This window comes from Chenopodium album, chromosome 23 (assembly GCF_948465745.1).
Source record: "Chenopodium album chromosome 23, dcCheAlbu1.1, whole genome shotgun sequence".
Lineage (NCBI taxonomy): Eukaryota > Viridiplantae > Streptophyta > Magnoliopsida > Caryophyllales > Amaranthaceae > Chenopodium > Chenopodium album.
In genome coordinates, this window is record NC_137856.1 from 8,133,167 (window position 1) to 8,148,606 (window position 15,440).

The 15,440-nt window shown below is 33.1% G+C and overlaps 1 protein-coding gene across 2 annotated transcripts; it reads left to right on the forward strand.

Annotated features, from left to right (window-relative positions):
• The first annotated feature begins 2,167 nt into the window (after positions 1–2,167).
• LOC145608996 (mediator of RNA polymerase II transcription subunit 7a-like) lies at positions 2,168–15,228 on the forward strand. 2 transcript variants are annotated; one of them, XM_081664574.1, is made up of 6 exons: positions 2,168–2,288; positions 5,048–5,208; positions 5,376–5,445; positions 6,365–6,531; positions 6,625–6,698; positions 14,651–15,228. In XM_081664574.1, the coding sequence occupies exons 2-6, from the start codon at positions 5,074–5,076 to the stop codon at positions 14,709–14,711; spliced, it is 507 nt and encodes a 168-aa protein (XP_081520700.1). In that variant the 5' UTR covers positions 2,168–2,288; positions 5,048–5,073; the 3' UTR covers positions 14,712–15,228. The 2 variants fall into 2 exon arrangements, with proteins under 2 accessions (XP_081520700.1, XP_081520699.1); XM_081664573.1 differs by having other exon boundaries at positions 2,182–2,288; positions 5,045–5,208.
• The last annotated feature ends 212 nt before the right edge of the window (positions 15,229–15,440 follow it).

Genomic DNA, 15,440 nt, shown 5'->3' on the forward strand with positions numbered 1-15,440 from the left:
TTTGTATTAGACACCATTTTGACAATGTTAATTAAAAACGCATATAAATAGGTTTGAACTCCTAACCTTATGGAAAGAACACCACATGCCTTACCATCTTAACTACCAATCATTTATGTTCTATTCTTCCACATAAATGTATTTAAATGCAGAATACAAAATTGCATCCAAACTCAAAAATGAAGAAACACATATTATTTATATTCTCTTCCATATTCAACATCACATTCCAAATTAGTAATACTTCAAACACTATATTAAAAAACAGAAATAAATTACTCAAAGTAACATCCCGGGGCAACGCTTGGGTGACACACTAGTTTGATCATTAAATATGTTATAATAATTACATTGTTTTGCATGATTATCGTGAATGTCATTGTTTCTTTGCAATTTTGATATTTATTGGATTTGTATATTTATTATGAGACCTGTAGATCAATTTTCGCCAAATTAAGCTTGAAGATGATGTTCTTTATACAGCGTGATTATGTTTCTTATATTTATTAGTTACGTTGTAAAATCAATGTTCATCCTATCTTAGTGTATATGTTCATTTTAAAATTTTTAAAGGGTTTTATCATTTTTTCGATCCACATTTTTTTAATTGGAATGGAATATAATATTTGAGTATGACCATTATGTTCTATTGGTCTAAATTATATGTTCTTTACATTACAAAAAATGTTCTGTAAGGTGTGTAAAAAAACATAATTAAAAAATAACTAGGTTTTTTCAATAATACAATAATGTTTATTTCAATTGCTTTATATGTTCTTCAATATTCATATTCTTTTGGGCATTTTTTTTAAGTATATTATCCCAGGGGCAGAATCAAGGGGAGACTGGGGTAGGCCTTGGCCCCTTATGATTCAGTTAAAAGTTATATATACATGAATTTATACCTTATACATTGTAGCTAAGTAGACCAAAGTTCGACTCCTAGTATATATGTACTAATAAATGATTTGTATTTGAGCTTGGCCTTCTTAATGTAAAATTTCAGGTTACGCCACTGAATTATCCCATATGCTCTTTGAATTTGACTTGTATGAGTATTCATGTTCTTTAGTTTTTTTTTTTCTAGTACGAAAAATAGTAAAAATAATCTCAACTTTTGCTCGTTCGCTCAAAATAATGCCAACTATAAATTATTTTTAAATAATTTGAATTTGGGGGTCATTTGCTTTTATTGGTCCCAATTGACTAGTAACTTGTTAAAGAGATATGTAATTTTTTTTTAATTTAACACGTGTCACCACATGATTGGTTATAGAAAAAAATAAAATGAAAACTAATAAAAAGCCCCCACGCAAATCCACCACCACCGTTCTAGCAGCCCCCCTAACCATGATATGTGTCACGTCTTAAACTTTTGTGTCAAAAAAAATGTGAAACTGAATTTATGGAGGGAGAGAAAATATTTTTTGGAAAATGATATTTTTGAAAAGACTTCATCAATTAATGCGGGACATGGGTAGAAATTTAATGAAATCAAGATTAGAGTATATTGCATTCTTTTTGTAAACCCTTTATGTTCTTTGGTTGGGAATGTTTCTTTTTCAAAATATAATACGGAGTATGCTCTTTTCGCCTTTTTTATTTATTTATTTTTTTTTTTTTATAGTTTGTTAGGTTCACATGTTTTATTTTATTGGGTATGTCAAATTTAACCGGGTGTAACATGCGCATGATACACATGTTATACCCGGGTGTACAAAATAGGGATTTAAATGAAAATGTTTCTTTATTATGTGCGCCGACCTCAAAGAACAAACCAATGGTACCATTAGTGATTTTCTAAATAAAATCAATAATGATTTAACATATAAATTTGTCTTCTATTTAAGTTATAAGTTTATATTTTGTATTTGTTGATCAACATTTAAAGTCGCTATTAATTATAGACGTTATTTTATAAACTGCAACCGCTAGTACAATCTATTGGTGTTAACTTTTTATTTCAAGTAAAAGCCATATCGCTAATAGCGTCTTTTAGACTAGCAAAAAAAAAATTGTAATAGATTTCACATAAACGTTACATAAGATTGATGTCGTAGAGGTTCCTCAAATAAAGCGCAGCTAATATGTTAATTCATCACATATTTCGTGACATTGCCCAAACACTCAAACTTCTCTATAGTATCTTTTTTTTGAACGGTCTCTAGTATCTCCTCCCTCTTCCTCTTGCTCCCCTCTTTCTCTCAGTTCTCCATTGAATCGCACTTCAAGTTCTCCATTGATGCGCCTTCTTATGCTTGTATTCCTCAATTGAAGCAGCTTCTGAGGTAATTTGTTGTTTCTTTCTATAATCGTCATGTCAATTTCGCAATTTAGGGTTTATGTTTGATTTAATTTTAATTTAATTATCAGAGCAGTAAGTTTGGGGTTCGAAAATCTGAATAGGTTCTAATATCTAAGATCATAACCAGCGATTATATATGTTGTTGAAAAAGAAAATTATCAGCTTGATTTGATAATTGAATCAACTATCCCTAAAATTATGAGACTAATTTGATAATTGAATCAAATATCCCTAAAATTATAAACCTTTTTTGATAATTGAATCAAATTTGATTCCTAATGTATTGCAGAACCCTTAAATGTTAGAATTGAACTATGAAATTAGACCTCTTCTCTCTTTTGTCCTGGCTCAGGGCCGAGCCTGGGTAAAACGGATCATAAAATTTTTATGAATTTTTTATTTATTTTTTGGATAATTTTTAATTTAGATTTGTGTTGCTTGATTATTTTTATCCCAATTTAAGTTTTATTTTTTTCTAAATTATTGATTTCCTTCCTCATTAGTTTGTTTAAACAAATTTCAAAACTCAAAATATATGAATGTAAAGTATATATAGAATGTGACAAATTTGGAAACATGACAATTTTTTTTTTTTTTTGTTTTTTTTTTTTGCTAGGAATAGGAATGTTTTCTTCACATTCTAAATGTGACAAGTATTTTTCCTAACATGGCTATTTACTCTCATTTTCTCAAGAAACGTTAGCAAATAGTACTACTTTTTCTTGTAATAATTGAACCCATCTTATTAATCATGCCCATATTGGTTTTTATCATTCTTTGAAACTAAGCTATATTAAGCATTTAGGTTGTGAACTTTTTCTCACTTTCAAAACAGTAGACTTGAACATTCAATTGAAAAGAATAATATCTTGTTCAGGCTGGTTATGAATGGTGATTTTTGTGTTGGTTGCTTAGATTAACCTCTCAAATAGTTTTAAGTGCTTAGAGGGAGGCGATGTACATCTAGACCTCCTCGAATGCTCATATAAGATCAGGATCTTAGTATTTATTTCAAGGCTAATATGTTAGAAACAAAGTCAAAAGAACATTTAGTTTGGAACAATTCTACCCTAGTCTTTATTTGATATTATAGGATCATGACTATTAGAACCATTTGCTGGTATGTGTGATATTCACATGTCTTTGAAGTTAAGGTGCTTTTTATTCTATTTATCTAGTTATCTATTTTTTATTTTTGAGGGAAGTTCTGGTGATTAAGTTAAAAGAAGATTCAAATATTACTATACTAGTGTTGAGCAATTTGACATCATCCGTGTGAGATGTGTGGTACTCATTTAATTATACAATAGGACCATGAAGAGTTACAACCTTTTTGCTAGTGTGTGTAGTATTCACGAGTCTATTAAGTTGGAGGTGATTGTTTCCTTTGGTAAAACTGTAAAAAAAAACGATTTAATAATGAATTTGATTTCATCTAAGACTCGGTCTTTAATTATTTATTTCTTCCTTAGGATAGCATGTCCTTTGACTTGACTTTAAGATGCATTATTGTTATAATTGTGTCTAATACATTTTCTCAAACTGTCACTTGTGACGGGGCGCCTTTATTTTTGTTTCCTTATTATCAATCTATATCTCATATCTTGATTTGGTGAATGGGGATTATTGGGGACTATTAAGTACTTCCTCTTTTTTTTTTTACTTGACCTACTTTGACTTTTACGTTGTTCATATATGCTCATTTGATCGTTTTTCATGAGTTATACGTAAGGAAAAGCATATTATCTTGTTAAAATCGTCTCAAAAAACATTATTACAATTTCTATTTTTTACTAATCGATAAATTAATTTATTGAAGGATAAATTTATGCATTGGTAAACATTATAAATGAAACAAGTCAAGTAAAAAAGAATTTCAGTTTTCATTTCTTTGCTAAAGATTTATGTCAAACTTATCCTTCTCAATCTTTAGTTAATATATGATTTTGGGTGTTATATATCATTTTTGATCCGCTGACGTGTAGAAGGATAAGTTTCATATCAATCTATAGCTAGAAGAGGACTCAAAATGGGTTGCATGGCCGCATGTATTAAATTTAAGATAATTTGGCATACATCTTAGCAAACTAATGGGCAGCATGGTCGCATGGCTACATGTATTAGTTTTTACCACATTGTCATTAGACCATCTCCAATGGTGAGACTTGAGGGAGTTTCTTTAGGTGAGAGAGAGTATTTTTTGCAAAGGATACCATTAAGTTGGTATATAAACTTAGCAACTGCAAAAGAAAGTTGCTAAGTTTAGATACTCAACTTTGAGTTTCATTTGATAAAAAGTGCGGGCCCTTATCAATATTATAATATGTTTTGTAATTTATTTAAGTTTTAATTTTATTTTTTTTTTCAAAAAAAATTTATAATATGATTTGGTGGGCCATAAATTGAAATTGACATTAGTATACTTTAGAAAGTCTCATATTGGAAAATTAGACTTCACATGAATTGGTAAATTGATAAGTGGGTTGGGTATCACCATTGGAGGTAAAACACAACTTACTACTATTTTGTATTTTTTTTTTTTGAAAACCTACTATTTTGTATTTCAATACTCATTTTGTTTACCAACTTGGTCCATTAGCAGAAGTCCACAATTGATAAAAGTTGTTTATATTTTTTTTTATTTACAAAATTGCCACTCATAGAATAATCTACTTGAATTTTCCCGTTTTTATTTTTTATTTCTAAAATCACCTTTCTCTCTCATATCTCCGCCCAAAGCAGCAGCAGCCATCATCGCCGCCTTGCAAATGGCGACAGCAACATATCCTCCTCCACCACCATTTTACAAGCTTTACAAAGATTACACACAAAATCCTAAATCGGCTCCTGAACCTCCTCCTCCTATTGAAGGCACCTACACCTGCTATGGCGCTACTTACACTGTCAGTTTTTTCTCTCTCTTCGATAATTTCTGATTTTGCATGCTTTTTTTTTTTTTGCTTATTTTGTGAATTTATTTGGGTATTTGATTGATTGAGTTTTGATTTTAAATTAAGGTTTAGATTGATTGATTGATTGAATTTTTTGTATAATTTGACATTAATTGTAGACTGATGATGTGCTCCCAAGTTTGGAAGATCAAGGTGTTCGACAGATGTACCCTAAAGGGCCTAATATAGGTATTCCTTTATTCTGTTTAGTTTGTCGAATTTTCGGGTGTATTCCGCACAATTGTTTGATTATAGTTATGTACATTTTCTCGAAAATTGTTTGATTTTTGGAACAAAATGGGGGAAATTGAACGAGGGACTAGTAAATTATAATGCTGATAAAAGTTGTGGAATCCTGAATTAGGAGATACTTGATTAGTTGATTATTTGGCTGCTGGGCGCGTTTATGCTATTAGAAAGAAGGTTGAAGGGAAGTGGATATTTTGATGCCAGTTTTGTTCATTAGGAAAAGAGAAACGATACGCTATATGTGCTGCTTATCTATTGTAGTCTTGTTATTAATTTTAGGTTCGATCAGTGTTTTTCGAAAGGGTTTAGTTGTCGTACTGTCATAGAGACGATGCAATGCATATATAAAATGGAAGATAATTTAAATACTTTCAGGGTTCTATTTAGAAAGGAAACTGGTGTTATATGTGTTTGTAATTTGTTGGGGGTTAGTGGTTATAAAATATGTCCTCATTCATGAAACTGGAAGGTATTGGGGTGGAAAAAAAAACTCCTTGTGGAAATCAATTGTCATCTGTTTTTGTAGTTATTAACCGTACATGTTGGAATTAGAGCATGCACCACTCTATTCATACTGTAATCTTTATTTGTTTATGTCATTCATTGTATTGATCTGAGCTTGAATTGATCAGAGAACAATTGATGCTGCTTGAAAGTCTTCATCTTTTGTGGCATAGTTCTAGACAGTGGCCATTCAGGGAAGAGTGAAATCAGTTTTCGTGTCATGCTGTACTGTAGTCATGAACTGTCATATGAGATTGTGCGCAGTATAATTCTTAATCGATATATACCTGAATAGCTGGTCTTATTTTTCCTCTACTTTGTTTGTAATATTAGTGTGCCTAATGATGTAATATAGACTTCAAGAAAGAATTGAAGACGCTCAATAGGGAGTTGCAGCTGCATTTGTTGGAGCTAGCTGACATTCTTGTTGAAAGACCATCACAGTATGCTAGGAGAGTGGAAGAGATATCGCTTATGTTCAAGAATCTACATCACCTGCTCAATTCACTACGTCCTCACCAGGTACTACTTTAACCGTTGAGTTTCTTTATCTTACTACGCCTTTTTATTCTCCCTGAGCTATGCATATTTATGCATTTACTTTGTTATTCTTAGGCTAGAGCAACACTGATCCACATTCTAGAGCTTCAAATACAACGCAGAAAACAAGCTGTTGAGGATATTAAAAGGTATGCTTCTTAAAATGCCATCCTTTGATTTATTTTCCCGGAGGCTGAAAATAGAAGTTTGTAGATCCCTTCACCATATGTCTACTTAATACTCTATAGAAAAGTTTACAATATTGAGAGTGAAGAATTAGATTAGGTCTTGTGTATGATGCTGTTATACTCTCTAATGATTTAATAGTCTTGTTCTGTGAGGGCAATGATCACACAGTTTCATTTTGCATCTAGAGTTTTCAAGATGATGATATATTTTCTACTTGGTCAATCTTTCATTTTTATGTGGGTAACAAATGCATGAATGTTACACATTAGCTAAATCAATCAACTCTCACACCTCACACCATCCAAACATCCAAAGAAAGGCAAATTGATTTAAAGACCATTAAAGTACTATGAAGCTTCTAACAAAAAGTCAATGTGAGGCTAACCTTTTGGGAAGACTTTTATAGGATACCATTTGTGCACCTCATGTGCATGCATCAATGCCATCCTCATACCAAATAGGTTGCTACCTATCAACAAACAATAGAATATTTGCAAATGTCTCGTCATTTGTCTTAAAATTTGGTCTTGGTGTCACTACTAGAATAAGTGTCTTTTATGACGAGATATTTATTCGTTAAAAGCCAAAAACATCCTCGTGAAAATTATTAAAGACCGAAAGTATTTTGCCGTTTTGTAATAGGTTTTGTTGTTATTGGTTTTAATGACAATCATTCCTTTCGTCGTTTGTAACTAATGAGAATCTAAAGACTTACAACTATGACGACTAAAGCCTTAATCCCAAAGATGAGGTCAGCTACATGATCCTCTCTTCTTATTCCCTTGTGTTGAATGTCATATGTTCCTACAATCCTAACTGCATCATGTTCTCAACTCCTTCTATCCTTGTCATCTTTGATCTTCGCTTCTTCTAAGACCCCCTTGATCACAACGCCATACTTTCCTTATCACTGCTTTTTCTGGTCTTTGCCTAACATGCCCAAACCAATGCAATTGGTTCTCCCTATTTTTATTCTTGATTTTGGCAACTCCAAATTTCCTCCTTATATCTTCATTTTTAATTCTATCCTTGAAGGCGTTCTACATATGCATCTCTAATACTCACATCTTCCTAATATGATTCTGTATGCCCAATTGAAATTTTCTCTTGAACTTCATTCAGAGTGCCCTTCATTTGAGCCAACCAAAATTAATCTGCTAGGAATTGGGTCAGAAAAAGAGAGAAAAATAGCAAACCCACATAGATTGTATTGCAAGTCAGAGTAACTACAATACAACTCCTTTCTTTTGAGAGGAAAGGATGTTCTCCCAAGCAATGAATTCCGCAATAATTTTCTCGATACATTCCCTCTACACATACCTATTCCCTTAATTACTGATTTACCCCTCCCTGTAACTAACTTCCAGCTCACTCTCTTTTATCAGCTCCTTGCTTGGGCTTTCTTCTTGCTTATGTGAAACGCACTTTAGGACTCGGCTGGTCTCTTGCATAATCCTATGGGGTTACATCTGCTGGTTTTTTTTTTTTTTTTTTTTTTCCTCTCAAAATTGACCCAAGCTATATAAAAGACTTGCTCATGGGCACTTCCTTACCATCCAATGTTACTATATCCCCACTTAACTTCCTTTTAGTGCTAAAATTACATTCCATGTTCTTGGTCGGAGCTTTGAGTGAAAACCTTTGAGATTATAAGCTTTGCCTCCATTGCTTCCATTTGGCATTAACCCCAACTCTAGTCTCATCCACCAATATAGTATCATTAGCAAAATCCAATATTATTACAAATCATGAGTAAATCCATTTTTCGCCTAATGTAAGCCTTATTAATATTGACCTTTTCCAACCTTGATAGGAATATCATATGGGCCAACTTCTTTCGTAAGTGTCATTCTTTTTAATGCCTTAAACTTTACACTTTATGAATATCTTGTTTATAATCGTAATATGTCTTGACAACAACCACCAACAAGGCAACAATTCATGTAAGCACCTCCATATTTTTTAATGGTCACATCTTTGACCAATTTTTTTGTATGTATCCTTCACACACTTTACCAAGGAGAGGTATTTCCATGTCCTCTTTTAGCTATCCTATATATATCCCTTTTACCTTCCTTGAATCTTCATAAACTATACCTTTTCTTTAGCTTGTCAAACAATTTTCTTTTACTTTATCCTTTGCATTCTTTTATTTTGCAACATTCTCGTCATTTCTAGATTTTCCAAGGGGCAAATAACATTTAATTTCTTCTTTATTGTTGCTTTACTTTCTCGCTCACCACAATGTCTCTCTACACACCATTGCTTTCGCCTTTGTTTTACCGAGGACCTCTTTAGCAGTTTGCAAAAACAACTCTTTATCTTCAACCAGAGAGTGAGGCGCGCCTTAGCGTTGAGGCGCAACGTGTTAGGGGTCATGCACCTGTTGTGGTTTAGGGACCTCTTTAGCAGTTCGCAAAATTAACTCTTTATCTTGAACCACAGAGTGAGCCGCGCCTTAGCGTTGAGGCACAACGTGTTAGGGGTCATGCACCTTTTGTGGTCTAGGCAAGGTAATTTTGATAAGGCGCTTAGTATTTTCAGAAAATTTTATACCATTTATTATATGCGCCTCAATAAGTTACGCCTCCTAGTAACGCTTTGGTATACTTTAAGCCTTTTTATACATTCCAACCAAGTCTGGATTCTAACCCCTTGTTTAGTCAAGTTTTTAGAAAACCCACAATCTTGAAATTAAGATCCAACCTCGAAGGATTTCTATAAGATTGAATATAAACAAACCGATATTTCTCCTCACGAGATCACTCTTGAAACTTATGATTCGAATCCCCAAATTATTTAACCCACTCTTGACGCTAATTATTTTGAGATTAAACTCTAAGCTTACTCCTAAACACCAGGTGTTTAATGTTCTAATCTTTAACAAACTTCTTGAATTGAAAACTAGCAAGAAAACGTTTAAGAAAAGCTAAACACTCTTTATTGGAATTAATTTGATTTTCTAGGACTCTAGGAGCCACGAAATTCCCCTATTTATAGATTAAAAATAAGCTAATTCTATCCCTACAAGGATTAGGACAAACCTTTAACCTTTTCCCCCAGTATCCTAACTAGAATAGAAAATTACTTCTAATTAGACTAGGAAAACTAATCCTAAACAAACTCTAATTAACTAAAAACTCTCCTAGCAACCTTAGGAAGTTTATAGCAATTAAATAACAGAAAATACACCTTATCTTAAGTGCTTAAACCAAGAAAAACCCTCTCAAGTGAAAGGTAAAAAATCTTCTATTTTACATCGTTGCCGTTCCACCACCACACGCGCCGGCCCATAGTGTAGTTGGGTTCAAGGTGGTTCCGGTAGGTGGCACATGGGCCTTGTCTCAGCGCGTGGCACCCGTCATCCTCGCCGGAAGTGAACTGCTGCACACGTTCTTCCTTGGTGATCAAGCTTCCTTCTTTGTCTATTGATTTAGTGGACCTTTCCTTGATTATTTCTTTGTTTGGCAAGCCTATAATGAAGCTATTTGGACTATATAAAAGTGTCTTGGACCCTTCAAAAGAATTAGTCTCTTGATCATTGTGATCCACCTTTAAGCTACCTCTAAGCTAATTGGCTTCTTTAACAACTCTTCTCGAGTAACACCTTGGCCTTACCTTCTTTTATGTTCCACCACCTTAATTCTTGGATCACCTTGAGTTGGAGTAGTCCAAAAGCTTAACCTCATATGAACATCCTAGACCAAAACCTTATGTTGAGTAGCTACTTTCCGAAGTTTGGTTGAGTTGTGTTCTGTGATGGACAAATCACATGTGAGGAGGACTGTTAAGCCTATTAACAAACTCACATGTTAATGTTAGTGGAAGTGTTGACCACATTAAAAAGAGTATATAAGTAAAGGAAAGTGTTGAGATGGAAAAGTGAAAGTTGTATCCACTTTATATGGCTAAGGGGCTACCCCTCTCGTTGCCATATGATTTCGAGGTGGAATCTCCTTGGACTTGTAAAGTGAACACGGCTAGTATGGACCAGGCTCGTTTATCATATTAGGGGTTCAAATAATGGTAGGACCAAAAGTTGATGTTATAGCAATTAAGGGTTCAACCTTTTCACCAAGGAGAGTTTAACTCTTTCCCAAAAGAAGAATAATGCATCTTATACAAAGCATCAACTTTCTAAATCAAGGGATGTCTGATGTATTAAACAAAACCATCCAACATTACTTTATAAATGGAATGCAAAATAGTTAATGCACTCACATGTACAATAAGAAGGATGGGCAGAAAAGTAAAGGAAAAATGTTACCCCCTCCGTTTCACTTTGTTAGTCTCATATATTATTTTGCTTGTTTCAAAATGATAAACCCATATAGAACATATTATTAGCATTATTAAAGGGTGAATAATTTTCATAATTTGTTAATAATTAATCTAATTGGGTGTTTAAAAGTCAAATAATTCTGATTGGTTAGTATATGTGCTAGTGGATTGTTGACAAGGAAAATTCTTCCAATCAAAATTTATTATAGGCGATTAGTTAATCAATATCATTAGCATATTAGTCATAGTCTATTAGTAGTAACTTGGGGAATAAGCTAGATCTTTGTTAGGGGGTATTTTCTATAAATAGACCTCATTAGGAGGAATTAAGTCATGTTGAAAATATTATGAGGTTAGTTATTGGGAGAGAGTGAGCCTCTCGAAAGCTCATATTTGAAGAGCATCCACCTCTCGAAAGTGAAATTATCATTCTATTAGTGTAATTCACATATTATCAATATCATTACCATTTTTCTTCCCTCCTTCCATAGTTAGAGCTGTAATCATGTCAGAATCCATGCTAATTCCAATTCCCATAAATAAAACATGAAAAGACAATATTAATTACAAAGCTATAATCAAGGTTGCACGGATTCGCCAAATGGCTGTTGTCTCCCGTACCGAATACGTTTCGGGGACGGGTACTGTATGGGTTCAGCTGGAAAACGTCCCCAAGGCGTCCCCTTCGAAAGTGGTACGGCAAGCTAATTTGGGTCGGCTAGCCTCTAGTTTGGATACGGATACGTATCAGGACAACTTCGCCCATTTTCTGACGTTTCTTTAGAATCCCAAATTAGTGAATTACGAACCTAATTCTCTAAAACCCTAATAATTATGAACGGCGATTCCCTTGGAGGTGCGACTTGATTTAGTAGTCTGCGGCGGCCGGAGAGGCGGAGACCACCTGCGAGAACCCGGACACTCTTCGACCTGTAACTGTTTCACTTTCTTCTCTTTCTGTTCTGCTTCTAGACTTCTAGTTTTCGTTTTTTTTTTTAATTTTTTTTAATTTTTAATTTTTTATTTGAAGTCAGTGACTGTAGTCTGTAGATGGCAGTCCAGAGGTAGAAGTCACTTTCCACTTTTTATTTTATTATATTTTTTCGTTTTAACTAGTACTATATTTTAAATTTTTTTTTTTACATTTTATGAATTTTTATTTTTTCATTGCTGTATCCAACCCATACCTGTTTTTAGAAATTTTGATTTTGTGGTTTCCCGTCCCCGTATTCGTACCCGTTTTTGTCCCCGTATCCGTTTCAGTGCAACATAGGCTATAATCAAATTTCAAATTAATAGGATTTCTCCTTTTCTTATTTTAAGTGATTGATTCTAAATGAGACTAACAAAGTGAAACGGAGGGAGTATTAAATAAATGGTAAAGGAATGTAAAAACTCAAATAGTAGCAGAATAAAGCCTCAATGGAGTATGGAAGCGGCCATTACAGTAATAATTCCAAAAAAAAAAAAAAAAGCAGCAGCAGGGATATGACTTGAATTATAGATTTGGTTAATATATTGGTTCTTGATAAGCAGAGCTGAACAACTTTATTAAAAAAACAAGAAATGATAATATTAACTGAGGTTGATGCGTTTCAGTTAAAGTTTTGATGATCTATGGTCATTGCCAGCGTAAATTCAAAGGTCTGGTTAATATAATGTTTCTAGTTAGGCATAGCTAGTACAGGGAATGAACAATTTTAATCTAGAAAAACTTAAGGGATCAATTTTTTGTCTGAAATGTGCATTGGGCTGATAAAATTCTTAATCTCTACTGGCTTAATTTGAATTGTTTTAGTTGTCTATGAAAAGTATCATGGTGATGTTTTTGTTAAGCTAGTATACAATGTCAGTACTTTGTTATTGGTATTGCACTAGGTAACACAATTGATTCATCGGCTAAGATTCAACTTTATATATACATTATATAGGTTTAAGTCTGATATTTGAAACTACAAAATTATAAGCCTACCTATCTCTTTGAATTTTTGATGTTAAGGAGTTTTTTGGTTCTGCAAGATTTGATTGTTCCTTGTTTAAGCCCGAGAGTTATTCAAAGCTGCAAAATTATCTACTTACCAATTCCCAACAAAGTAATCTAGTGCAAAAAATTTATTGTAGCTACACATATATATGATAGTTCCGTAAAATTATCATCATAATTTTAGCCTGCCGAAAAGAAAAAGAACGTAGACTGAATGATACACAAAATAAAATATTTAAATGGATTACTACCATTGAAAAAAAATAATAATATTTAAACGAAATTACACCCAGCCCAATAGAAACAAAAAAGACGATTTTTAGATATTCAGAAAAATTAATGCAACAAACAGAAAGGAATTGAGTAAGCAGATTGTAAAAATAAAAAAAAAATTATGTAATGGAGCCCAACAATTTAAATAATTATCAGGTTGAGCAATTCAAAACATTAAAAATTTAAGAAAATCCTAAATTGATTGAGACGAAAACATACTGAAATGTTGTTAACTATCTTATTCCCTTTTCGCTTTGAAGCGACTACTAAAATCTTCAAGCTGCAACCAGCAAAAGTACGAAGCTCAACATCTTTAATAAATAAGTCGAGTGTTGCTTGAGCTTCACAAAACACATTCTGTGTTGACATCCTGCATTTCAGCCTTTTTAGAGAACATGACTTGTCAAACAAGAAAATCTCTGCTCAAACCAGAAAATCTTCTGTTTTCGTTTCCCATCAGTATCTTCATTGAACATATTCTCTAATTAAATTCCTTGACATTTGATACGACAAAATCAGCATATAATGATTATAATCTAGTGCCTCTACCAAAACTTCCTTGACATTTCCTACCACATTGGCACATCAGCATATGATTTAATGCCGCTACCAAGACTTCCTGCCTTGGGTGGTGTTTGAGGAAGGGGAGGGTGTTGGCTAAACCGATTGTTATTCTGTTATAAAAAAAATGTTGTTTTTAATTGACTTTGAATTTAACATGTAATAGCTGTCTCTTGCTTTACAACAAACAAACAGTGCTAGTAGTATAGTCCTATTGTCCTAGAGTTGGGATTGACATATCTGATTTTAGCTATTGCTCAATAGAAGCTCAATGAAACTATATTTGGTTTAGCTGGGATTGCTGTATCTGAGTTCAGATCGATATTGCTTAAGAAAGCTCAGTGATTTCGTATCTGATTTACCTGGGATTGCCAGGTAAGCTAAGTGCGGAGTATTGTCTAACATCCAATGAAGTCAAAGGCAACTGAATCTTGTGTTGCATGCTACAGACGTATTATGTGGGAAATTAGGAATTGGAAGCAACCTTCCATAAGATGTCACCGCTAGAAAATGTGATACAGTAGCAATGATAGTCTTTTCTGATTGCCAGTCATGTTCCAAGTAAACCAAAAGTAGTAATATTGTCACGTTCAATGATAACTTTTGAATCATAATCATATTAACCTATAATAGTCTGCGCTTAAAACCTTTCATGATGGTTCATGGCTAATTACTTGGTTGTAACAAAATAAATGACATGTAATGGTAACTAGTTTGTGATACTTCACGATTATATACACTGTTGAATTTGATACTCTAGGTTTCAATTTATGATTGACGATATATTTATTATTGAATTTCTAACTTGTGTAGGAGGCGAGAAGAGGCACAAAAACTTCTGAAGGAGGCACTTGGAACTTTGGAAGGACAGTAGCACTTTCATAAAAGGAATGTTCTAAAGTGAGAGCACATTTTTTTAAACTGATAAGCATACGGTCTGATGATCTTGATCTCTACTTTGCTTCTGTTCTGTGGTTATATAAGATAACACGGAAGGATCTACGTCAATCTAAACAATGGCTATGTTACTGGATGGGTACGTTGATCTTGTGTTCGAGTCTAGTCATGATGGTATGCTTAAGGAAATTAACATGAACAATCTGATCTTTTGTATATTAGGACTAATTTAACGATGTTACTGTATCCGGACTGCTGGTAACTATATTCCCATGTCTGGAATTAATGGTACCAATTAACAAATCAGCTAAACTACCACTAGTTTTTAGTAGTATTACATTTACAAGTAATTTATGTGCATTATAAAATCATCAATTACTCAATTAGTATTCCTTCCGATTCTTTTTTCTTTCTTGTTTCCCAATTTGGAAGGTTTAAAAAGATTTCCCCATTTAGAATCTTTTAATATACTTGTAGTAAAAAATTTCTTTTCAGTTTTCCTTTATTTTATTTGATGAATGTGCCAAAATCTATTCTAGAGTACGAGTATTTTTTTGTTTGTCCAAATCACTAATTGGATATCCCAATGTGTGGGATAAAGGAAATTATCTACTTCGTATTATAGAGTTCGAGTGTAAAATTAGTGTTTGGATCATTAAACCTGTCTTCTCTCACCTTTGCTCTACCACTCACTCTCACTCTCGTG